Raw genomic sequence first — 24,454 nt, 5'->3', positions numbered from 1 at the left:
CAGCTGGCTGAAGGGGCCCTTGTTTGCGTTTGCAGACGGCAAGCAGCAGCGACGCTGCTGGGCTCTCCAAACTCGCTCTCGTCCCTTCCCCCACCCCCTCGTCTCAGGCCTCCCTGCCTCTCTCCCTCCCTCCCCCAACCGTCTGCAAACTCAGCGCCCACGGAATTAGGAAGGAAAAGGAAGATCGATGACTCCAGATGCCGAAAACACCGTTCCCCTCCCCCCGCCCCACCTGCCGCCTCCCGCCAGCCCCGCGGAGCTTAGCAGGTTGTCAGCGCTCTGCCTACGCTGTCCCTTACATCTCCGTCCCATTCGAGGCCTTATACCTCCTCCCCCAAAATAGCCCGCTGGTGGTCCGCTGTCAGGTCTAATTCCCATCCTATTTTCGGCAGCTTCACTTCGCCCACCTCTGGGAGGAAAATTCCCACCTCAGGCAGGGCTCCAACCCCAAGGGTCGTCCTCATCTGTATCTGATCTGGCCTTGGATGACCTCCAAGGTGCTAGCTCCGTCAATATTTGCCTCAGTTTCCCCACGAGCCGCCGAGGAAGGAGGCCCTGGCCAGGTCTCTGCCAGACATAAACCCACACCACCACCACCCCCTTCCCTACAAAGGTCTCACACAGACGCGTATTGGATTTCACTTTATTTTGTTCCCTTTCCCGTCTGTTTTGGTGTAGGAAAAAAAAAACATCACCGAGAGGAAGCAGCCGGAAAGGTGGAGCAGGATGGCAAGGACCGGAGGGAGGCGGGCGGAGGGCAGGGGCCGGGTCGATCGCCTATGCCCAGGAGTTCTGCTTCCGCTACCCTAATTATTGGGGTTTCGGGGAAAGGGGGACAGGCATACGGCAAGCAGAGGGGATGGGAATAGGCCACGGTTTATAGGCCTTTATGGTCTTTACGTGGGTACAGGGTGGAGGACAAGTACCTGGGGGTAAGAAAGTCAGGGTGGGATGAGGGTGCCAGGCCAGGCGTTATTAAAGCTGCGGGCAAGGGGAGTATCCAGCCCAGCGCCAGGGCGTAAAGAGGACCCAATGTGGACGCAGGAGACGCTGGGACCGCCTCCAAGCCCCGCCTATTCTGGGGCTGCGCTCTTGCTCCTCCACTTTGGGCTGTAGTCAAGGGGGCTACCCCCAGCCTCGTGGGCACTCCCAGTAAGGAAAAGGGGACCCGCGCAGAGTGATGGTCCCCGGGAGGGCTGTTTCTCTCCGCCCCAGAGTGGAAAGGGTGGACGCGGCCACAGGAGCTGCGGGGTACGGGGAGACGTCCCACTTAGGGAGTCCGGGATTTCGCGGGACGCTCACGGCCCGGGAGAGGGCGGGGCGCGCTATCCAAAGTAGGGGTGCTCGCTCTGGAAGTTATAGTCTGGGCACACCTTCTGCACCAGTTTGTAGTCAAAGCTGAGGAAGGAGACGAAAATGCAGATGACTTTGAAGGGCTTGGCACAGAGCCAGGCGGCCTGGCTCTGCGTATGCTCGGTGAAGCACACCTGCGATGGGTCGTACAGGCACGGGCGGTGCTTGCGAGCGCGGTTCGTCTTCTCATACTCCACGTGGCAGTTGAAAGCGCGTGACTCTTTGGTCCCGGGCACTCCCAGCGCGCCCCCAAGCGGACCCGCCAGCGCGCCCCCGAGGGTGCCCCCTAGCCCCGACCCCGCGGCCGCTAGCCCCAGCGGGGGCCCCAGCCCAGGGAGCACCCCCTCCAGGGCCAGCGTAGACTGCAGAGGGTGGGGAGCGGGCCCCGGCAGCCAGACGCCCCCGAACTCGACACGCTTGGAGGGCGGCACGATGCTGACGCTGAGGTTGCCCAGGCTGGACGAGTTGTGGCGGAAGTACACGCTGAAGGTACCGTTCACATGGTCAACTATCTTACCCGTCACCAGCAGCGAGAACTTGAGAGTGTGCACCCGGAAGTAGAAGTCTCCCCAGCCGAAAATTTTTTTGGCGCGGGCCGCTTTGATAGACGGCTTTCTCTTGGTGCGCTGCACGGGGGCCCCCGCCACCCCAGCCCGGGCCAGTGTCCGGGTGTGGTTAGCCGGCCAGGCCCAGCTCCAGGCACGGGCGGTGCCCAGGCCGTCGGAGGACCTCGGCGGTGCCGGGAGCCGATGGCCAGGGGCTCCCTCTCCGGCCGTGGCCGGGCCCAGCTCCAGGTACTGCGGCCTCCCGGACTCTGGTATCTGGGCACTGACGGCCTGTGGACGAAGAAAGAGGAAAAGAGAGCCGCTGGGGTTGTCTGGGGCCACCCGCCAGGGCCACGCCAGTCCCTCTCCACAGCCGCTAGAAAACCAAATGGAATCGGGCCGCCCGGAGCAGTTGCTCAGGGAGTGCGCATTCGAGTGGGCCTGCAGCCCTTTCACGCTGTGCGGTCTCGCCTCAATTTCTACATCTGTGAAATGACACTGAGAATCCTTGTGTTCTCAGAACTCTGATGAGGGCTGAGAAAGCCAAAAAGGCCAAAGCCAATGTGGGTTTGAATAGGGAGTGGAGCTGTGGACTCGGGCTTGGTTGGGAGTAATGGGCCAGGGAGAAGCTGGACTCCGGCAAAGGGAGGCCATGACCACTGTCAATGTCCAGCATCAAGAGTGAGACCTCCCAACACTTTTGCCAAGACCAGGGTCCCCCCCCCCCCGGGCCTCAGCCTCTACTCCCTTGTGTGGAGAAGCAAGGGAAACCAATGGAGCTGCAGAGAGCAGTGGAGAGTCTGGGTGCTGTGGGTTGAGGCTTGGGAGCTACGTGGGCACCCCTCTCTGCCTCCAGCACTCCTGATGTGGGGGAGGCCGCCTGGTGGTCTCCCTGGGCTGGGAGCGTGCTGGAAGACCACCCCCTGCCTGCCCCTACCCGTCTCCGTGTGTCTCAGGTGGCCACGGATCTGGGAGACAGCATGGGGGAGTACAAGATGGATCCAGAGACGAGAGCTGCCCGGGCAGGCCCGGGCCATCAATTATCTGGGGCGGAGCGGGGGTGTGCGTGGGTGTGTGGGGTGGTGGCCGGGAGTGAAGGAGACGCGAGAGAGCGAGAGGAAGAAATATGGAGATGCTGGTCCAGCGAGGAGAGGGAGAGGAGCCGTGCATGTCAGAGTGTCAGTCAGACTGTGCTGGCTGTGGCCATTCAGTGTGGCCCTTACTGCGTGTGGGTTCGGCTTGGGGGGCAGGGAGTACTGCGTGTGTCAGTCTGGGGTGGTTGTATTTCTGTTAGCCTGAGAGGGTTGTACATATGTGCCTGCCTGCCTGGAGTGATGACTCTGTGTGTGTGTGTGTGTGCGCGTGTGCTCGTCTCAACCTATGCTGATGGGTGTGTATGTGTCTGCCTGTGCATGGTGGGTGTGTGTGTGTGTCCATGTGTATCTGTATGCCCCTGTGTATCAGTCTGAGGAGGCTGTGTTATGTGTGTCTGCCTGCTTGTGGTGGCCGAATGTCTGTTGTACTAGTCTGTGATGGCTATGTATAGGGGTCCGGGTTGCATATGTGCTTGGGTTGGCTGTGTCTGTCTGTCTGTGTGTGTTGATCTGAGTGAGGCTGTGTTTCAGTTTGTGGTAGTTGCATCTGTGTGGCTGGTGTAGTTGTATGCCTGGATTGGCTGTATATCTAAGGGTGGCTGTGTGTGACTCACTGAGGGTGTCACTTTCCCTGTGTGAGCTCCTATCATCCTCTGTGCATGTGTCAAGCTCTTTCTCAAGGGTGTGTGTCAGTGTGTCCACAATGATATAACAACTGTGGTCTCGTTCTGTTCCCCTGGGGGGTGCATATGTGTGAGTTGTATATGAATGGTCTGGGGAGGGGGCGTCCCACACTGGCCTGCAGGGTGAGCTTTGGGTAGGTAAAGAGGCCAGGCAGCATGGGTGTCCCCCTCTGTTTGCATACACCATGTGTCCACAAGGGACAGGAATGGCAGAGTCAAGCTGCTGGGCTAGAATCTCCACCGCCTGGTCCCCATTCCCGCAGCTCTGCGATCCCGGGTTATTAATGCCGCCGCCACCCGCTCATCATACATATTTATCGCCCCCCTCATTCCTCCTCCCGTCCATCTCTCCTCCCAGCTCAGGTGAGGGGGGCGGGAGCGTCAAGAGTGATTGACTCAGACTGACAAGCTTGAGCAGGCAGTTAACCCCCGGAGGGTGGGCCTGAGAGGGGCTGAGGGGAAGGGGTCCAGGGCCACGGGGGAGGGGGAAAGGGCCTTCCAGGAGGAGGGGGCAAGGCCCCAGGAGGTGGGCTTAGAGAGGGCAGGGCCTGAGCCCTGGAGGAGGGAGTGTGTGAAGCTTCCAGGGGAAGTCAAAGAATGGTTGGGGGCGAGTCGTTTGAACTCTGACACCTAATCTTCTCACCCCTCTGGGCCCAACCACTAGCTCTTTCCAGGGCATCCAGCGGTGCCCAAGCCTGCTTTTATGACCCCGAATGCCTCTGAGCTATCCCCTTCCAGCACACCCCAGCAGCACCAGACGTCCTGCACCCAGTGCTGGACCTGTCGACTGCTTCAGTCCAGCGACTCCTCCCAGGCAGGGGCTGGGAGAGGCAAGGCGGTTTGGCTGGGCTGTGAGGGGTGCCAGGTGTCCCCCCACTCTGATCCCAAATTGCTGTCTGCGCTTCTCTGATCCTGGCAAATCCCTGGGCTTTGGGCGCCCGCGCCCCCCACCCCCCGCTGCAGACAGCCAAGATAAAAGGGAAGAGGTGCGGGGCTGGGGCGGTGGGCGGCCGAAGCCACCCTGTGCGGAGAGCTCAGTCAGGGAGGGGCGAGAGTCTTCGAGGAAACGAGCCGAGAAATGGGAACATGGAATCAAATCAAATCAAATCCTCCCTCTGGCTTCCTTGCCCGCACGCTCGCTCTCCCTCTCTTGCTCTCCCTCTCCCTCTCACTGTTTTTCCATCTCTCTCTCTCTCCCTCTCTCAGTCTCTTTTTGTCTCTGTCTCTTCCTCACTGTCTCTAATTTTCTCCTTCTGTGATTCTGCTTTTCTCTCTGTTTCTGTCTGTCTGTCTAACTGTGGTACTTTCCCTCTATCCTTCAGATTGTCTCCAACCGTGGGTGGGGTTGGGAGGGAGGGGAAAGCAAGGTGATAAGGGAGTCCGTCTTTGCCTAGAATCCATGGTGCCGTCCCTCCCCCTCTACGAATGAGAGTGGGAGCAGGGTGTTGTCTGAGGAAGGGTCCCGCTCACTTCAGAGCTGGTTTAATTAAGATAATTGGGTGCAGTGACATTTGCGGAGGGGAGAGGCTAGCCTGGTTGTCGGCTTAGGGGGGCAGGAGGGAGTGGGAGGGTGAGGATGGGGGTGCGCTTCACCAGACGCCTCCGGGCCCTGGCGGGGCGGGAGCCGAGCCAGGAGTGCTTTGCCCCCAAGGCAGCGAGCCCACGCATTGGAGGGGAGCCCACGCATTGAGGCTGCCTTTTGCTGCTGAACAAACTCCACTGGGGTGGGGGTGGGGGCTCTTTTGGGACGGGACCGCTGGGAATGCGGGAGGATCAGGCTGTCGGCCCCCCAGCCGCATTGCAGGGCACACCTCCCCCAGGCCTCCAGACCTGTCGGTGGCTTCTCTCCTGCTGTGTGGGTCAGGCGGGGTGGCTCAGGATTCTGACTGGGGGAGGGGATGGCACCCTGTGGCTGGGGAGGTGCAGTGCTTCCACGCCTGGGCTGGGGAAGGAGAGGGAAGAGCGTACTGAACCCTTGCACCTAGAAAGAGGTGCAGGCACCGCAGTCAGGGCGGGTGAAATAGCCAGGGTCTGGCTGGGAACCAGGGATAGAGACGGGGGTGAGGACAGAGGTGGGGTGGACTGGACAGGCTGGGGTGAAGACTGGGACAGAGATGGAGGGGGACTGAGCAGGCACAGGTATATGGTGCAGAGATAAGGATGGAACAAGGACAGGCATTGGAACAGGGATGAAGAGATCAGAAATGGTGGACAGGCATTGGGCAGAGACTAGGATGCAGATGGGATAGGGGCCAGGAGAATGAAGATGGGGGAACAGAACAAGGTGGGAACTAAAATGGGGATGGAGGAAGACAGGGATGGTGGATGAGGGATGGGCATTGGGGAAGATGAGAGTGGGATAGGGACCGGGAGATGGGGGTGGGAACAGAAACGGGGGATGGGAAATGGTTATTGGGCAGAGACAGGGATACTGAGGGATGTAGAGACCCAGGGGATGGAGTTGGGGATGGGGAATGTGAATGGGGACTAGAATGGGAAATGGGGGACAAGGAAGGAGATAAGAGACAGGGAGACAGGAGCTGAGGACAGGTATGGGAGACAAGTCAGAGGAAAAGGCAGAAGACCGGCAGGATCAGGCTATGGGAGGGGGCCAGGCAGGTGGAGGCGAAGATACCTCCTTCCAGACCCTACTATAGCTATAGCGTGAGGGGGCGGGGATCGCCGGTGGGGCGGGCTCTGCCCTTGGGCAGGGCGCCTCCTCCCCCTCAGCCCCGCCTGCCCGCCTGCTCGTGGCCTGCAGCGCAAGGCTCACCGTTATCTGAATTTTGATTTTATTTTATTTTATTTTATTTCCCTGCTTCCCAGAGCCGGCGCAGTCCCCCCGGGAACGGCCACCCCCCGCCCCCCGCCCTGCGCCTCACTTTATTATTGCAATAAATGTGCCTATAAAGGCGCGGGCTCCGGGGCGCGGTGGGGGGGTGGGAGCCGCGGAGCTGGGATGTAATTTCCCGAAGCTGGAGCCGGAGGGGGAGTGGGCGGGGTGGAGGTGGAGGAGGGGTAGGCGAGGGAGAGGGGGAGACTCGCCAATTTCCAGCGCTCAAGGCAGCGCTCCCTGCTCCCCATCCCCGCCCCGCAGCTCGTTCCCACCCCGAGCCCCGCGACTCCCCACTGCGCCCAGCCAACCTTGAGCCCTGGGACCCCTCCCCCATGACTGACCCTGCCCTCTCTCTGTTACCCTGTCCCCCGTCCTGGCCCCCGCCCATGTGGAGTTCCAGGTCTCGGTCCAAAGTTCCGCATCTCCTCGACGATGACTTAATCTCTGACCCCTAGGATGTCCCCTCCACTTACCTGGTCTCTCTGAACGTTTATCTCGCCCCTTCCCAAAGACCCTGTCTCTGACCCCAGTGACCCTTCTTTACGTTGTTTCTGTCCCCCAAGTACCTCACCTCTTCCCCAGCCACCCTGTCCTGGACTTCCAGCTCCTCCCCCACCCCAAACCTAAGACCGTTTAAATTCTTCTTTCCGCGGGTGCCCCTCCCATACGCGCAGGCCCTGGCCCGAGGGAGCTATCACAGCGCCCACCTCGCCTGTGTCCCTGGCCCAGCTGCGGCCCCTGATTACCCCCAAATCCCTGCGGACAGCTCTGGGCCCTGGCCCAGACTGCATGTGCCTAAGTGGCCCAGCCAGAGATTAGCTGGGGGACTAGAGGGGAATATGGAGGCAGGAGGGGGTGGCTAGATGCAGGGCTGGGGCCAGCCAGTGCTGAGAGACTCAATTCAGCCTAATCCTTCCCTGAGGCATGATAGAGCTGGAAGGTCCCACGGGGCCCCGCCCCTGCCCTCCCCCAGCTAATTAGTAATTAGTGATTAGTGATTAGTGACTATTGATCGCATGCTGCTTCTCCCAGTAGGCGGCTGCTTTGGCAAGGGGTGGGGAAGACCAGAGAAAGAGAGAGGAGTCAAAGACAGTGTTAGAAAGATCCTGAAGGAGACCTGGGCCAGAGCCCCAGGGGCAGTGGAAGCCAGGAGTCGCAGGCCCTGAAAGGAGACCGGGAGCCTGGAGCACGGAGGAAGGAGGGAGAGAGCTCCTGAAGGACGGGCAAGTGAGCGCGGCATGGGAGAAGGCAGGGTTGTTAATGTTGGACAATTAGGGTTTCCCTGTAAACTGTGCCCCACCAGCCTCTTACCCAGTGTCAACCCAGTGCCAGCTCTGGCGCTGAGACAGCCCTGAGCACACGCGCACACACACACACACACACACAAGCCACACTCAGATACATGAACACATCCTGAGGCTCACACTCAAATGCACTCAAAATGACAAGAAAGCAGATACACACTCACAAGCCTCGGAGACTCACATACAGACAACACATGCACCCCAACACACATACATCCACCAGAGACACACCTCGGGGTAAACACACGAGCACACCCCGTACTCACAAGTGCACACAAGCGCACACAGATACTCAGACACACGCTTTCCTACACACACTCCCGCACGCAGTTATACATATTCACGCACCCACGGTCTGTACGTACATGTAAGCACAGCTTCTCACATGCACACAAGCTGGACTAAATGGCAGATACACTCTCCCCCACGGACTCCAACACGGAGGCCCACAGCGGGAGCTCTAGCACACTCAGACACATCCCCATCGCTCACATCCTCACGCTTACTCTCCCTCAAGTCTTCACCAGATGTTTCATTCCCCTTCAGGGGGCAAAGGAAATTAAACCAGATAGGTCCACAGGGGAGCTTATTTGATGGGGAGAGGGGAGAGGAGAGTGGGGAGGAATTAGAAAGGAGGGGCAGGGGAGTACCATCCATCCCCACCACCTCTCCCCCGGGGCCTTCACACCTGGGTCGGTTGTGGGACACAGACCCCCTCCCACAGGCAGCTCTATGGGCAGAACTAGGCAGCAGGTCCAAAAGAAGCTCCTGCCAGTGGAAGCAGTTTTTGTGGAGGGGGCTCCTCTGCCCACCTTCCGGCTCAAGGTCACCAGGCGGGTTTGGGAGAATCAGGGAGCTCCATCGCCAGCGTCACTAGGGCAGCCCCTGCCCTGCTGGAGCTGCTGAGTGCGATCTGGCTGAGCAGGTGGGGGTCCAGGTGTGTGGGGAGAACTACACCCCTTCCAGATTCTGCAGGGTCTGGGAGTTGGGGTGTAGCGAGTAGGGGTTTAGGGAGCCACCTGTCTGCCCCAAACTGGGTAGGTCACACTTAGGGTAGGAAACAGTTAAGTCAGAGACAGGGGAGCTGATGGAAGAAGATAGGGGTCCTGGGCCTAGGCCCCCATTATGGGACTCACGGCGGGGCACAGATGGCTGCCCTGTGAAGCAGGCACACTTGCACTCACCCCTTCAGAGCCAACACCACACGCCACACCAGCAGACACGCACCCTGGACCCCAGCACTAGACACCCAAGCCTGGCTGCCCCGGACACAGGCACGCACACAGGTGCACACGCTGACCCCCGCACTCCACACCAGCACACACGAGCGCGCCGTGTACACAAATCGAAGCCTACAAGTCGGGAGGGAGGCAGATCAAGTCGGGGCCCCTTTAGCCTCTGTCTTCGCCCTGGAGCCTCAGGGAAGGAGGCAGCCTAGGGAGATGGGGGCGAGGACAGGACAGGAGGAGAGACTCTTTCCAGACAGCCCTTACCCCCTACCCGCCGGGCGTGAGAGAGGGGTGTGTCCGTGAGGTTGTGCAGGGGAGATGGTGTCTCCGCGGGAAATGTGATGGGAGACTGTAGCCAAGTTCGGCGGTATCTGTGTGAGTCCGTGTGTGCGCGCGTGTGTTCGAGCTGTGTATCCTCGGAACACAGTGCCCACCTGGCATTGTGACAAGGGCAGAGAAGAGAAATGAGAAGGCGGGGGTGGATGGGCGGAAGGACAGACAGCGAGGAAGGCGAGCGAGGTTGGCGCGGAAAGACGGCAAGGCTGACACCCTGCTGGCTTGTCTGTCTGTCTCGCACTCCCGCTCCGTCTGGCGCACTCGCGGGTCGGGCTTCGTCCCCTCCCGCGCCGCGCCTGGAGCGGGATCCGAGTCAGGCCTCCACCCTGGCACCAGCCCCCCGGACCCTCAGCCAACTTGAGCTGGGAGAGCGCCTATCCTGAATCGGGAATCTGTCTGTCCGCGTCCCCCACGCCGCGCAAAGTTCGGAAGCTCCGAGCGGGAGGCGGGGCGGGCGTACGGAGCCCCTCGCACTCTGGGACCTTTGCGTCCCGGACCCCAGCGCTCGCGCTACCGCAGGGCAGCCCTTACCTTCCTCAAGAGCCACGGGCCAAAGAGCAAGAGAAGCCATTCCGGGAGCAGCCGCATCTTCCCGGGAGGCCAGGCGGGGCGGGCGGGGCGGGTCCCGGGCAAACGGGAGCCGGGCCTGAGGTCGAGGGCGCGGGGTGGCTGCCGAAGCGGCGGGAGCGGGCGGCGCGGCCCGCGGACTGAGCGGCAAGAGGAGCGGAGAGCGGCGCTGGGGGCGGGGCGCGGGCGGGGGAGAAAGTTGGGTCTGACTCGGGCGGGCTGGGGGGCGGGGCTCCGCGGAGCTCCAATCCCGGCCGCGCCCCGCGCGCCCCCTCCCGCCCAGCTGGGGGCACCGAAGGTGACTTTCATCCCGACACGCCCCAGACACGCCCCCGGCCCAGGTGCGAAGGGGAGAGGGCTGAGGGGTTCGGGCACCCTGTATCCTAGAGGCTGGGTCTGTGCACCGCTGAGGAATAGGGCCGGGAGTGGGGCTCGAGGCTCCGGGACCTTGTTCCTGAAGCGGGGCATGGTGGAGCAGGGGCCTGGGGAGGCTCAGCGGCCCAGCAAGACCAGGGTCCTTCGGAGCTCCGGGCCCCTTCGATGCTCCCGGACCTGGAGGGTCCCAGGGCAGAAGCAGGGCAGGGGCCGAGGTGAGGGCGGGCGGGGCCCCGGGTGCCTGCCGCTGCGCAGCTCTGACGGGGATGGATGGGCGCCCCGCGGCTCATTCGGCCCGGAGATGAGAATCATTGATCACGGAAGGAAACCCCATCACGTCTTTCAATAGGGCTGACAAACGACGCCCGCCCCCCCCCCCACAGCCCCCGCCTTCAAGGCACCTCTGCGGTCTCAAGACCCCTCCGCTAGATCCGCCGTTCACCTTTGCCCCTCGCCCCCCGCCGCCGACCCCTCCACACGTCCCAGAGCATCCCCGCGTGGGGGGTTGGGCAGGAGCCGCGCCGCCTGTCCGGCCTCTTGGTGCAGCCTCCATCCCTTTTCTCCCAGTGTCCCATCTTTCACCGTCAGCTCCTCTAGATCCTTCTCCCCTTCCGCCTCTGTCTCTGTCCTTGTCTCTGTCTCCAGCCTGGCCCTGTCTCTGTCCCTATCCTCTTGGCTGTTTCTTCATCCCTCCCTCCTCCCACTGGTCTCTCTCGCTCTCTCTCCTGCCCAAGGAGTCTTCACCTGTCAGCTGTTGCTATGCGCTGAGGCTGTGGCTGAGATTGTGGTATGACCGACACCTTGACAGCGAGAGATAGGGACAAGCAAAGACAGACAGAGAGACAGACACATACCCGGAGACACCAGCACATGCCCCCAGGCATGCACACAGGTACATCACAGGGGCAGGCCACACTGTAGAGGTGAACATACAGGCAGAGAGAAACACATTCACACAGAGAGCAGCACACACACACAGACAGGTACACACCTCGAGGCACTGATCCACACAGATGGACACACTCGGTTTACACACACACAGAAGCACACACAGAGAGAGAGACAAATGCACACTTTCACCAAGAGACAAGCATACCCAGCCAGGTACTCAGAGCCGACGACCGACCCCACCTTCCTTGCCTTGGCAGAGAGGCAAACATCCACATACGTAGATGGACACACACTCAGGTGTACGCCGGCACTGGCAGTCCGAAAGACAAGCCCAGGAACACACAAAGACAGATATAGGGATGTGACAGACACAAAACAAGGATTAGGAATGCTGAGAAGATGAGGCAGACACAGAGACACCCAGACAGACAGACAGAAGCCAGGAGGCAGGAACCTGGGTGCAGGCGGGCCAGAGAGGGAGGCGGGAAGGGGTAGAAGGCCCAAGTTCAAGAGGCTCCATCCAGAATCCTGCGCCTGGCCAAGCACAGGGGCTGCTGAAATGGTAGTGGGCAGTGGGGGAAGTAGGCACACTCAGGCTCAGGGCACCCAGGACTCTTCACTAGAGTCCTGGTTTTCTGGAGTCCTACCCACCCCATCTCTCCTCCTTTTCCTAGTCTCAGGTCACTGCTTTCTGTCTCCAGCTACACACACACACACACACACACACACACACACACACACACACACACACCACTCCCTGTCTCCATCTCTGTGTCTCTGTCTCTCATTCCGTCTGTATCAGCCTCTGCCTCTGCCCCTGTCTCTTCTCCATCTCTGTCTTAGGTCTCTCTGCCATCCTTGGCAGGTGAGGAGTTTTTGAGGACTGCCTCCTGGTAGACCCTCTCCTGGCCATCCTGGCGGGCAGAGGGAGGATGCTGACTGGAGGGGTGTGTGTTCCAAGCCGCAGCTGGGGGCCCCTCTCGTTCTGCCCAGGATCTTGAGGCGACAGGCAGAGAATCAGTGGCTCCCCGGGGGCGCCAGATGCGCGGCTGGCAGAAGGAGGGAGTGAGGGGGTGGGGCTGGTGGTGGTGGGTAGTAGGCAGGCGCTGGGGGAGGGAGAGGAGCCGGCTGGAGGAGGGTAGAGGGGGTGTGGCAGAATAGCCCAAGGGAAGGAAGTGAGAGGCTGGGCTGGGGTCCGCCTGGAGGTGCATAATTAGTGTACTGGGGAGGGGGCTGTGCTGGGCTTAAGGATGAGCTGCGCTGCAGGAGTGCGTACGCCACCTGGTGGACAGATGAGGACACAAGCCTCCCTCTAAGCGATCAACAAGGACGCCCCCTTTCTCCAGCAGGATCGCTCTGCCCTGGGGCCCTAGGGAGCCCGGGAGGCAGTGGAGGATAGCAGAACTGGCTTGGAAGCTGAGGCTGGAGATGGCATCTCAGGCCTAAGAGGGAAGGGGAGGGCTCCTGTTTCTAGAGGTGCTTGGACCCATAGCTTCCTCAGGAAAGGAGGAATAGACTGAGAAGGTTAAACCAGGGAGGCAGGGGGAATGAAAGGCAGCGCTCCCCCCTTGGGCTTGGCAAGGGTCCTTCAGACGTTTAAAGCTGCCATCTCTGAGCATATTTGCTACTGTGCGGAGAGCGGAGCTCTAACCCTTTCTCAATCTTGGACCATGTAAAGCGGCGTGACCTTCTGCAAGAGGTTCCCTTCTCTGACCAGGGGCTGAAGTAGACCTGGTACCCGCTTTGGTTGTAGCAGTCCTTTCCTATCAACCCCTGGGATGTGAGATGTGTCTGTTGGTGGACCGTGGGGCCTGGAAAACTGGTCTTCCCAGCTTTAGCTTCCGGGGCCCTCCTCCTCCTGAATCCAGGGTTCTGACTCTTGGCATCTGATTAATTACCCTCCATGAAGTGTGAGATGTCGGTGCTTCAAGAGCAAACTTAGAGAGAGCTGTATGGGACCACCCTGAAGGATTAGAAAGTCGTTCAAAACCCCAGTGTGTTCATTTCTTATTGTGGGATTTCTCACTGTGGGAGATAATTTTGGGTAGGGGTGGCAGTGTTGTCCCATAAAAGTGACAATACAGAGAAACAGATCTTGGAGTTAGTGTCCTAGAGCCAGACAGAACACATGATCCAGAGAGGTGAAGTCACTGGTTCAAGTTCACACAGCCAGGAGAAGCAGGTCTTTCTGGTCAAGTCCAGTGCCACCCACTTCCCTGCCACAGCCCAACGAAGGCGGATGGAGCTCCAGAAGGGCACTGAAGACCCGATGCGCAAGCCTCCCTCCAGCACAGAGCATGGTTCCCTCTGGTGGCTGGAGCATGAAAGCACAGGCCAGCTCCCAGAGTCTCACACTCAGGTAGACACAAACGGCTTTTTTTCTTTTTCTTTTTTTTTTTTTACAGTTTTATTTATAACAATATCTGTGTTATTTAGTTGTAAAGGAATTCAGCAAAAATTATTAAAACGTTCATATCCCCAAAACGGGGCTGCCCGCTTGCCCTTCCTCGGTGTGCCCCACTTCCTCCTCATCCCCAGGGGAGGGGAGCCTGGGGGAGTGTTTACCAAAGAAAGTCTCCAGCCCTGGGAGCCACAGTGGGGGCACTGGAGAGGGGGAGGGCCTGTCTGGTAGGGATACTGAGTGTGGCCATCTCAGAGGTGCCCCTAGAGTAGGGGCTGGGGCATGGGATGGCCTCCCCCAAGAAGAACTAAAAAACTCCATCCTTTCCTTCCTACCTCAGCCGGAGCCAAGTCTTCCAGACAAGGGCAGCAAAGGACTCACCCGCCCCAGAATCCCAGAGTCAACCCTCAGGGAGCTGGGAGGGGTAGGGGCGATGAGGGGGGAGAGCCTTGACGAAGTGTCTTGTACAGGGAGGGGGAGGCAGCACCACCAGCTCTCCCAGTGGGGCTGCGTTTTTGGTGGGAAGGTGGGAGGCAGGGCCCCCTTATACCGGTAAGTTGCAGGGGCCCCCTTCCTGCGCCCCCTCCCGGAAGGCAGCATTGGGCGGGGTGCTGAGGAGCAGGCAGGAAGGAGAACGGAAAGAGATAATACTGTGCCCGCTTGCTCGCTTGCTCACTCACATATAAAAAGTAATTCCTTCATTTTTACATTTATACATCCCAGCAGGGCTGGGGAGGGGTTGGCGGGGTAGGATGGGGGCTCCTTGAAGGACCTCTCTGGCAGGGGGCAGGAGGCTCTCTGCAGAAGTCCGATGGTGCAGGATCCTATGCCAAGGGGTCCCCTATCTCGTCCTCAGGGCCCCGGCCCAGGAGTTCTCGCTTCTCATCCGTGCTGGCCAAGGAGTGGCGGCTGCCATGACCACCCATATAGAGTGTGGCGTACACGGGGTTGGTGAAGTTGGTGGGCTGCAAGGCGACAGAGCGGTCAGGTGGGGCTCAGGGGCTGGGCTCTGTGGCCCGGGTACCCCATCCCCACCTCCATTCCATCATCCAGCCCAATACCCTTGGTCACCCCACCCACAGCCCTTTGTCCCTGTCCTGGAAGCCTCCTCCTCTGTCCTCCCAGCCCACCTTGTCAGGGTCCAGGGCGAAGTCGGCATCCAGTAGGCCCCCTACATCATCAGGCTCCCCGCCTTCGTACATCTTATACGTGGGGTTCCCAATCTCCACGTTCATGGCCCCGTTGGTCATCCGCTGATGCTGGAAGCCCTTAGCCCTGGGAGGAAGAAGGAGGTTGGGGGCAGGGATTCTAGGGGGATATGGCTATAGGGTGGTAAAATCATGGCCACAATTTTCCAGACCCCCCATAACTCACCCTCGGACTCGCCGCTTGTACCAGAACACCACTCCTGCTACCAGAAGCAGCAGCAGCAGCAAGAGCAAAGGGATTAGGATGGAGGCCATATCTAGAGGGGAGGATGTGGGAAGCTCAGTCTGAAAGGCCTGGGAGGCACAAAGCCCTCTGTCCCAGGTCCCGGCAGCCCTGCCTCCCCAACCGCTGCCACCTACGTCCAGGCTGCTCTTGGCCGACCACGTGCTCCTCACACCGGGGTCCCGCCATGTGGGGTGGGCACCTGCAGACGGGAGGGGCGGAGCTGAGGGGGCATGTCGTCCACAACCGTGGCTGACGGGGAAACTGGGAGGGACCGCAGGATTCTGCTGGTCCAGCTCAGACTCGGGGGAGGGAGGGATAATCTAGGCCTCAGTGAGGCACAGGCCCAACTCACTGGCACTCGGGCATCATTTTGCTGTTCATGGTGCAGGAACCGCCATTGCTGCAGTGGCCAACGCAGGTCAGACAGCTGGGGGCCACCCGGCCATCGGAGCAGCTGCAGGAAGGAGTGAGAGGCTGGGCAGGGCTGACGGAGGGCATCTGAGATGCTGGGGAAGGGGCGGGGCGGGGCTGGGAGGAGTGGGCCGCGGGTGGGACAGGGCGGGGCCCCACTCACTTGCAGGTGACATCCCCGCTCTGCTTGTTGACCACGCAGGCCCCGTCGAGACAGCGGCTACACTTGTTCACCTCACACCTGGGCCCCTCGAAGTAGGCGGTGCAGCGGCACTGCCGGGAGCCGTCAGCAGCCATCTGGCACGTGCCGAAGTTCTCACAGTAGCCAGAGCACTGCCCTGTGGTTTGGGGGATGGGAGAGGAGGTGCCTCGAACGCCACCCTCAGGAGGGTCCCCCAGAGGTTGTGGGGGGCAGCTGCCCGCCTGAGGGGTCCCCCAGGCCTTTTGGGTGCCTCCCGCCTACTCCTGAGCCCCTGGCTGCCCCCACGTCACAGGCTCCAGGATACAAAGATGTCCCGGAGCATCCTGACAGGGCACTGCTTTTGCTTGAATAATCCCGATGCCAGAGGGCTCACTACCTCGGTGGGGAGTGTGCTGACCCCTCCACAGGAGAGCACTGGCAACTTGGGCCTGGCTGGGCCGCAAACGGCCTCTCTCCAGAGAACTTGCACCTGTGACATCAACCTACGCTCTCAGACCCCCAGCTCCACCGTGCCCTGCCCCAGGGCCCAGGGACGGCTCACTCACGGTACTGGCAGCGGTCGCCCAGGAAGCCAGGCAGGCATCGGCACTGGGGCTGGTTGCCCTGGTTGACGGTGCAGGTGCTGTTGTTGGCACAGTACCCCGCACACACCTGCTGGGTGCATTTGGGGCCCGTGAAGCCTGTGGGGCACCGGCACGTGGGCATGCCTGGCGGGAGAGGATGTGTGAGCGGGGCTGTGGCCCACTGAGCCGCCCTGCCCTGCTGCAGGGGAACAGGGCTGGGAGGGCCTGGGCGGAGGGCAGACGGCAGAGGAAAGCAACACGGGGCTGGGGGCAGGGGTGAAGTAAGGCCGGGCAGGGGCTGGGGATTTGTCTGAGCGCAGGCGGCTTGCTGGAGGGGCTGGGGGCCCAGGGGCCGGGAGGAGTCCCGGCAGGAGAACTGAAGGCCATACCGGAAGGGGAGGCAGCACACGTGCCCCCGTTGCGACAGTGCTCCCAGCACTGGTCCAGCTCACACTTGTCGCCCGTGTAGCGGGGCTGGCAGCGGCACTTGGGCTGTCTCCGTGCATTGAGGAAGCAGCTGCCACCATTGAAGCACTGCAGGTTACAGGTTCCGGGCCGAGGAGCTGCAGGAAGGATCACGGCGGGGGGTGGAGAGCCGGGGGGGTGGTGAGGGGAATTCAGGGGCTGTAGGGAGGAGGGCTCTGGAGCACGGGACGGGGGACCGGAGAGGGGCGTGAGCATACCGTCCGGCGGGGGCGTTGGCGAGGGCACGGCCACACAGGTGCCATTGTCTAGTCTCTTCCCGTTGGGACAGGTGCAGACAGGCCCACTGGGGCTCAGCAGGCAGAGCCACTCGCACTTCTTGCGGTCACAAGGGTTGGTCACTGCAGGTGAGGGCAGGGGTGGGAGGATGCTGAGCCCTGTGGACCCAGAACCTCCCCTGCCCACCAGGACCTGAGGCTGCAGCTTGGAGACTCGGCACCCCCTGGCCTTCCCTGCCCCAGCCTGGGCTCTCCGTCTCCACTCACCTTCAGGCTGCTTGTGCTGGTGGTACAGGACCACATCTGAGGCGTGGCTCAGGCCCCCCGTCAGGTTGATCAACGGGCTATGTCCAAACTTATGGATCTTGAAGACACGATTATTGATGTAGGTGACGCCATAGATGTAATCCTCAAAGACATCGATGCTGAAGGGGTGACTGAGGCCTGCGGGGGGGTCAGAGGGGACTCAGGCCCTGGTCACACTCTCCAGGACAGTGGGCGCCAAGGCTCCCAGGTACCTCTAACTCAAACATCCCAAAGCAAACTCTCCTCAACCTGTTCCTCCTGCTGTGGCCACTACTGGCAAAAGGTCCCATCAGCCCTAGACGTCTGGGGTCAGGGTCAACTTCTGCTCCCTCTTCTCACATTGGCTGAGTTCCTATTATTACCCATATTGCCTCCACGCAGCTCAATACTCTTTGGTAGAATGAATGAATGGAAAAGTGGCCCAGACGGTCAGGGTGAGCCTCAGGCCTGCAGGACTGGTGCAGGGGGTGTCTGGTTGGGAGGGGCCTGAAACGCACTGCAAGATTGTTGAAGGCCAGGCTGAGGAGGATGGTAGGTGCTAGGTGAGGCCTTGGGCTCAGAGGGGAGGACAAGGGCCCGAGGCTGCTGGTGGACTCTGACCTCGTTTGCTGTCAGCAGCCACGATGGGGTCAGTGCCGTTGAGCCGGATGCTGCCGATGACTGAGAGCTTGGCATCCGCCCAGTACAGACGTTCATTGTGGTAATCCACGGCCAGGCCTGGGGGAGCAGAGAGCACTGTGAGGGCCCAGCCCCCCTGCCCCAGGTTGGGGGAGCAAGCAGGACTGTCTCCATGTTTGGGACAGTTCCACCCCGTTCCCATGATCACTCCCAATCACCTCTTCTGGGAAAAGCCTCCACAACCCATCTGTCCCATCCCAGTCCAAGCCTCTTCCCCTACCTTTTGTGTGGCCCCAGGCTCAGCGAGCCTACCCCTCCCACATCCCCTGCCCACTTCTGCACGGACCTGTGGGCCACTGGATGTTGTCCTGTACCAGTGTCTCCCGAAGGGTCCCATCCATGGCTGCTGTTTCAATCTTGGGGTGGTTCCCCCAGTCTGACCAGTACATGGTGCTGGGGAGGGAGAAGGAGTGAGTGTGGCTAGGACCTGGGCTCCCACAGGAGGCCACTCAAGGTGGGCACAGGGCACAGAGACTGCTGGGTACACAGAGAGGAGGGTGTTCTTGTCCACCTCCTCCAGAGAGAAGTGGGGGGAGTCAACTTCCTGACCAGGTTAAAGATCTTTTACTCTAAAACCACACTGTGCTGCTCCAGAGTCGTCTAAGTAGGCAGAGCTGCCCCCTGGAGCAGAGGAGAAGCCCAGAAGCTGGCTGCCCATGACAGCCAGCCAAGTGGAGGTCAGGCCCCACCTGAGCAGGCCAGCAGGACCCCAGGCAGCATCAGGGAGGGCCAGGGCTGGGCGCAGCCTGGAAGACCCAGGGGCCTGCAGAGGACTCTGACCTCAGGCTGGTCTGGGAGAGGAAGGACAAGCCGGGGGATGCTGGGCACCCACCTCCAACCCAGGGGCTTCCTAGCCCCAGTCAAGATGCCTCCCCCCAGGACCCCTGCCCACCCCCTCAGCGGGTCCACCACGATGGCGTGGGGCTCGTCAATCATGCCGGAGATGAGCGTCTTGCGGTTCTCGCCCTTCATCTGCGCCACTTCAATCACATCTCGGCCCGAGTCGGTCCAATACACGTTCCCGGCAACCCAGTCGATGGCGATGCCCCTTGGCATCTTGAGCCCTGAAATCTGGATGAGGGGGTTACAGTTTCAGAGGCGTCCACCTTTTGTCTTCCTGCCCATCGTCCAGCCCCCCGACACCCGGTCAGCCTGTCCCTGCTAGATATCGCGACCCTGATTTATTGAGGAACAGAGTAAAGCCCAAAGAGATGAAATAGGTTAGTAAGATGGAATAGGTTAGCTAGTGGGCTGGTTGTGACGATCAGAAACTGAACGTGGCTCTGATGCTGCTGGCCAGGTGCCCCCTGTGCCCTGTCGCCTCGGGCTGCCATGCGGCAGAAACACCTACTGACAATGGTGCTGCTCTGTCTACCTGCTGTCCGCGCCTCATGACGTAATCCGGGGTCTGCCCTGCATGCCAGTCTCACCCTTTGGCCCTTCCTCTGTCCTCTGCAAACTCTGCTCTGAACAGTCTGCTTTTTGGAGTCTTCCCACCCAGCCTGTGCCTCCACGTAGGTCCCACCCCAGGCTGGGTGCTCACATTAAGGTGGGTGACACCCCGGTCAATCTGTCGCCGGTGGCGATTGGAAGTGGTGGGAGGCGCAGCAGGTGGCAGGCTGCGGTAGGAGATGGTGCCCGTGTGCCAATTGGTCCAGTAGACGCGGCCAGCCTTGACATGGACATCCATGGCATCGATGCGGACACTCTCGTCACCCTGGAAGGCCTGCTCGTAAGCCGAATGGGGGTGACTGGGGAACAGGCTTCGGATCTCGTTGTCATCAGCGATGTACAGGACCTGATACTCAGAGCCTGGAAGAACAAGAGACCAGATGTTGGTGGGGGTGAAAGGTGGGGCTGGGGGCTGTTGGGCCCGGTGCTGGAAGGAGCCGCCGCAACGTGCTCCCCACCCAGCCCAGCGCCTTTCACACTAACAATGTCTCTTCTCCTAATCAAACCATCTGACCCAGTCAGAAACCTCTGTCATCCTGCCCCAGAGCCAGGCTTGAGGACTCTAGCCTCAGCCCCTGGAACTCCCCTCCCCTCCCCTCCCCTCCCCACCCCTCCCCTCCCCTCCTCTCCTCTCCTGAGGTGATCTAGTGTGACCTGCTGACCCTCCTCCTCCAGCCTCGTGGACTTCTGCCTCCTCGTGGCCTCTGCTAGCATCACCACGGTCCCTGCTCCACACTGATATCTGCTTGCGGGTGCACACACATGTGGGGGTGTGTGAGCTTGGCCACGGAGGGGGGCAGGTGTGCATGGGCATCTGCGTGCACTTGGGCACGTGTGGTGGGGTTGTGTGTGCACAGTGTGTGTGTGTGCCTGGGTGTGCATACATGGATGTGGGGTGTGTTTGTATACAGGCATGAGGAAGGTGCAGGTGTGTGTCAAAGCATATGTGGGTGTAGAACTTACATGTTCTCACCAAAAAAAAAAAAAAGTAAATACGTGAACTGATGGATGTGTTAACTCGATGCAGGGGAAGTCCTTTCACAAGGCGTATGTACATCAAATCATCGCCTTGCACACATTAAATATCTTACAATTTTGTCAATTATACCTCAATAAACATGAAAAAAGCATAATGGGAATATGCAAGTGGGGTACACTTGGCTCTGTAAGTGTGGTGATGCCGCCTGCGTGCTCTGCCCCCAAACTTCCTCAGCCCCAGGACCTCGGGCCCCTGCATGGCTGCCAAAACGGAGTGCAGAAAGCTGTACTGAGGGTCTGGAATTTCAAGCTTGGGCAAGGGTGCTTGGGGGAAAACACAGCGTTCCAGGTCCCGTTTCTTATCCTGGCATTGTAAGCCCCGCCCCCTCTCTCCGTCCTCTCCCAGCTCCCACCTTCCGCCTTGCAGGTGTTGTGCGTCTTCATGAAGTTGCGCGCGCAGCTGCACAGGTGGCCGCCCTTGGTGTTGTTGCAGAGCTGTGAGCAGGTGCCGAAGCGCAGGCATTCGTTGATGTCTGGGGGTTACACGGGAGGGTCATGGAAAGTCTTGCGTCTGGGGCTTCTGCCCTCCCCGCTGGGCCCCACCTTCCTACCCTGGCATCCAGGCTGGCCTGGCACCGTGTGGAAGCCAGAGCGGCAGGCACAGTACGCGGCTTTCTCGGTGCGCACGCAGCGTGCCTCATCCCCGCAGATGCTGGCGTTGGCGGCGCAGCTGGTCAGCTTGGGGTCTGCAAAGACAGAGAGTCTAGGCCTGGGCTTCGGCTCTCAGCCCCTCCCGGCCAAACCCCGCCCCAGCACGCCGGGTCTCACCGATGCTGCAGCCCTCCTCGTCAGAGCCGTCCCCGCAGTCATCGAACATGTTGCAGCGCAGCGAGGAGGAGAGGCAGTGCTGGTTCCGGCACAGAAACTCCTTCTTGTCTTTGCAGTGGGGGGTCTGGGCTGTGGGCGGCTCTGGGGGAGGGCGGGGCTTGAGGTCCTGGGTATTTACCACCCTGCCCCCTCTTCCCACTGGAACCCCCAGTCAGTCACGGGCAGAGGGGGTCCCAAGCCTGGCTGTCAAGCTTCAGGGGAAGCTGGTTAAACATCCAGATTCTCAATCTCCACCTCAACACCTTCCTCAGGGGCTTCTTTCCCAACAAGACAGGGCCTCCAGGCTCCCGGCAGTGGATCCTTCCCTCTCCCGGTGAATCGGCTCAACAGATGATGAGCCAACCTGGCCCAGCCCCACTGCCTGCAGCACCCCCACTCTAGGCGGCCCAGGCTCCCCCTTACTGGCCCCCTGCTCACCACAGTCCTCCTCATCAGTCCCATCCCCGCAGTTGTCCGTGCCGTCGCACTGGCGCCCGATCCACAGGCAGACGCGGTCGTTCTTGCAACGGAAGGGCCGGTTTGGAGGGCACACGAACCTGGCTGCAGCAGCGAAAGGAGACAAGTCAGAATCAGCCTGGGGGGAGGGGGCGGGGGCGGGCCGAGGGCCACCAGGGTGCGTCAGAACCCCGCCCACGCCCCGACAGAAGCCCCGCCCCCGCCTGGGAGCCCCGCCCCGTCCGAAGCCGCGCCCCGACCCAAGCGCCTCACCGCACTCCTCTGGGTTCTCGTCTGAGTTGTCTCCGCAGTCGTCCTCGCCGTCGCACTTCCACGCTAGCGGCTTGCACAGGGTGTTGTTGCACTGGAACTCGTCCAGGGGGCAGGTCCGCACTGGGCGTCAGGGGGAGCAAAGAGTAAAGAATGAGCCCTGAGCCCCAGGCTGCTGGCGGCCGGGTCTTGCCCAGACCCCTCCCTCCAGGGGCAGAGACCTAGAGCGAACACGGGGAATGCGGTGGTACCACCAGATCGAACCCGAATTTCCTAATTTTCTCCCAGCCGGGTAAGCTGGGCAGAACTGCCTCCTCTGGTATTTAGGGGAGAAGAGGCATTTTTGGGGAAGTGTCCAGAGGAGTCCAGAGAGCCCTCTTTCTCTGGTGGTGTGGCAGGGCTCCGGGGCCTACTGTAGTTCAACGGCAGGTACACTCAGCTGGGAGTCAGGAGACCTAGGTTCCAATCCCTGTCCTTAGCCCACCAGCGCAGAGCTAGGATATCTGCCCTCACTGCTCCAAGCGCCAACCTTCTCTCACCCGGCCCGCCCACTGCCCCAGGAAAGGAAAGTGAGCAGGGACTTGACTTCTCAGGGCAGCTGACTGCTGTGTTGGAACTTGTGGGATGGGGCCTGGGTGGACACAGCCCACAGGTTTCTGCTGGATTTCAACCCAACTGGCTCCTGATTAAGTGCTATTGCGGGGCGGCGGTAGGGTGGGAGGGCTGGGGAGCCGAGCTGGAGGGGCTCACCGCCAGTGCCGCAGGCTTCCTCGTCACTGCCGTCCATGCAGTCAGCATCTGCATCACAGCGCCAGCGCAGGGGGATGCAGTGACCACTCTTGCACTGGAACTGGTCCATGTCACAGCGGGGGGTACAGTCTTTCTGTGGGCGCAGGAGCAGCATCCTGGTCAGACCTGGGCACCCCTGCAGGCCTGCCCTGACTCTTCCAAGGCCATCCCTCCCTCCTTCTGGTCTCCCTGCCCACCTCGTCTGAGCCATCTGCACAGTCATGATCCCCATCACATTTCCAGCGCCCAGCGATGCATCGGCCATTGGCACAGGAGAACTCACTCTCAGAGCAGGGCCGAGGGGCTGGGAAGGACAGGGGAGAGACAGGCCCCAGAAGGGTGGGCATACGGACTCAGCCCTCGAGAGCATCTCCAGCCCTTGGAGAGCAATATCACCCATCCCTGAGTCCCTGAAGGCCACCGTTGACTGGCATAATGACCAAGATGCTCAACTAATCCTGGGCAAGCCAACTGGCTGCCCTCATAGGACCGGTCAGGCCCAGAGGGCACTCACACTTACCCGTCTGGGCAGACACATGAGAGAGGGCACGGGTCCCCGGCCCTGCCCTCAGGACAGACTGTGTGTGGGGAGGGCAAGGGAGGGGCAAGACCACTAAGACAAGCACCAGGGTTTAGGGAGAGGCCAGTAAAGGAGGATGGGCTGGCACAGCACAGGGACAGGTGGGCTCTGGGGCAGCAGCAGGGGGATGTGGTAGGAGCACGGGCACATCAGAGACACCTACCTCTGCAACCCCAAGAGGACAGTGTGAAAATGGAGAGAAACATGAGATGAGGTGAAATGGCACAAACTCAAATACACAACATGGAGCAGGGTGGGGTGGGGTGAGGTGGGAGGGAGCTCCTGACCCCCAGCCCTGGGAAGCAGCCACCTGCTCTAGTGCAGCCTGGTGGCGGTGGGGCAGGAGTACTGAGCGGGGAGGTCTCCTGGGGGAGGACACCTGCTGGGCCGGGGGGGACGGGGTAGGGGACATACTGCAGCTCTCCTCATCGGAGTTGTCGCCACAGTCGTTGTCGTAATCGCACTGCCAGCGGCCCGGCACACAGCGGTTGTTCTTGCAGCGGAACTGGTAGGGCTCACAGGTACGCTCGTCTAGAAGAGGCAAGATTGAGGGGCAGTCAGGGATAGAGCGGGGGGCAGACGTCAGGGCCCTGGAAGGTGCGGTCAGGATGGCCAAGAGCGGGAGAGTGGGCATTCCAGCCTGACACAAAGGTCAGCAGTAGGAGTCCAGGCTGCGTTCTGAGATGTGGAGTCTATGGGGACTTCTGGGGCAGGAGGGACACGAAAGGACGGAGCTGCTCTGGGGAGGGGATCGACAGATCCCATAGGGTGGCCAGGTGTGTGCCGATGAGGTGCTGGCAGGAGTGGGGACGGGAATTAGACAGGAGTAGGACCCAGGTGGCAGGCAGCCCCAGCCCTCCCCGTCAGGTGCCTTTCCCTGGAGCAGGGCTGGGGAAGCTCACCACACTCTTCTTTGGGCTCATCCGAGCCGTCCCCGCAGTCGTCCTCTCCATCACACTTCCAGCGCGCCGGGATACAGCGGCCCGAGTCCTTGCAGCGGAATTCGTCCACTCCACAGGTCATCTGGGCTGCAAGGGGGTGGCCCAGCGATGAGGGGGAGGCTCCTTTCAGGAATGCACCGTGAGGGTGCGGTCTGGGTGGGAGCGGCCACCGAGGGGGGTCACCCGTGGGGGTGGTGGGAGCAGCAGACACT

The 24,454-nt window shown here is 60.9% G+C and overlaps 2 protein-coding genes across 2 annotated transcripts in view; both read right to left on the bottom strand.

Moving 5' to 3' along the window:
- Positions 1-1,156: 1,156 nt before the first annotated feature.
- NXPH4 (neurexophilin 4) lies at positions 1,157-9,968 on the bottom strand (the record flags this gene model as incomplete). Its single annotated transcript, XM_082665879.1, has 2 exons — positions 1,157-2,189; positions 9,912-9,968. 2 exons carry the CDS (start codon positions 9,966-9,968, stop codon positions 1,326-1,328), a joined length of 921 nt encoding a protein of 306 aa, XP_082522005.1. The 3' UTR covers positions 1,157-1,325.
- A 3,529-nt stretch (positions 9,969-13,497) lies between these two features.
- LRP1 (LDL receptor related protein 1) overlaps positions 13,498-24,454 on the bottom strand; it is a 79,470-nt gene continuing 68,513 nt past the window's right edge. Inside the window, exons 67-89 of the mRNA XM_082666614.1 lie at positions 24,204-24,329; positions 23,716-23,832; positions 22,919-23,025; positions 22,683-22,815; positions 21,936-22,055; positions 21,645-21,767; positions 21,168-21,308; positions 20,951-21,085; positions 20,753-20,872; positions 19,453-19,721; positions 18,802-18,980; positions 18,196-18,302; positions 17,832-17,948; positions 17,193-17,369; positions 16,908-17,048; positions 16,614-16,787; positions 16,207-16,368; positions 15,623-15,797; positions 15,401-15,502; positions 15,183-15,247; positions 14,989-15,079; positions 14,745-14,889; positions 13,498-14,579 (exon numbers count right to left, since the gene is read on the bottom strand). Of these exons, the coding sequence (XP_082522740.1) occupies positions 14,439-14,579; positions 14,745-14,889; positions 14,989-15,079; positions 15,183-15,247; positions 15,401-15,502; positions 15,623-15,797; positions 16,207-16,368; positions 16,614-16,787; positions 16,908-17,048; positions 17,193-17,369; positions 17,832-17,948; positions 18,196-18,302; positions 18,802-18,980; positions 19,453-19,721; positions 20,753-20,872; positions 20,951-21,085; positions 21,168-21,308; positions 21,645-21,767; positions 21,936-22,055; positions 22,683-22,815; positions 22,919-23,025; positions 23,716-23,832; positions 24,204-24,329 (3,167 nt within the window). The 3' untranslated portion in view covers positions 13,498-14,438. The remainder of the gene's footprint in view (positions 14,580-14,744; positions 14,890-14,988; positions 15,080-15,182; positions 15,248-15,400; positions 15,503-15,622; positions 15,798-16,206; positions 16,369-16,613; positions 16,788-16,907; positions 17,049-17,192; positions 17,370-17,831; positions 17,949-18,195; positions 18,303-18,801; positions 18,981-19,452; positions 19,722-20,752; positions 20,873-20,950; positions 21,086-21,167; positions 21,309-21,644; positions 21,768-21,935; positions 22,056-22,682; positions 22,816-22,918; positions 23,026-23,715; positions 23,833-24,203; positions 24,330-24,454) is intronic.

The sequence above is a fragment of the Grampus griseus genome (genome assembly GCF_964374135.1).
Source record: "Grampus griseus genome assembly, chromosome: 11".
In the NCBI taxonomy this organism is placed as follows: Eukaryota; Metazoa; Chordata; class Mammalia; order Artiodactyla; family Delphinidae; genus Grampus; species Grampus griseus.
The sequence above is the reverse complement of the archived record's forward strand: the minus strand, read 5'-3'. Positions and strand labels throughout refer to the sequence as shown.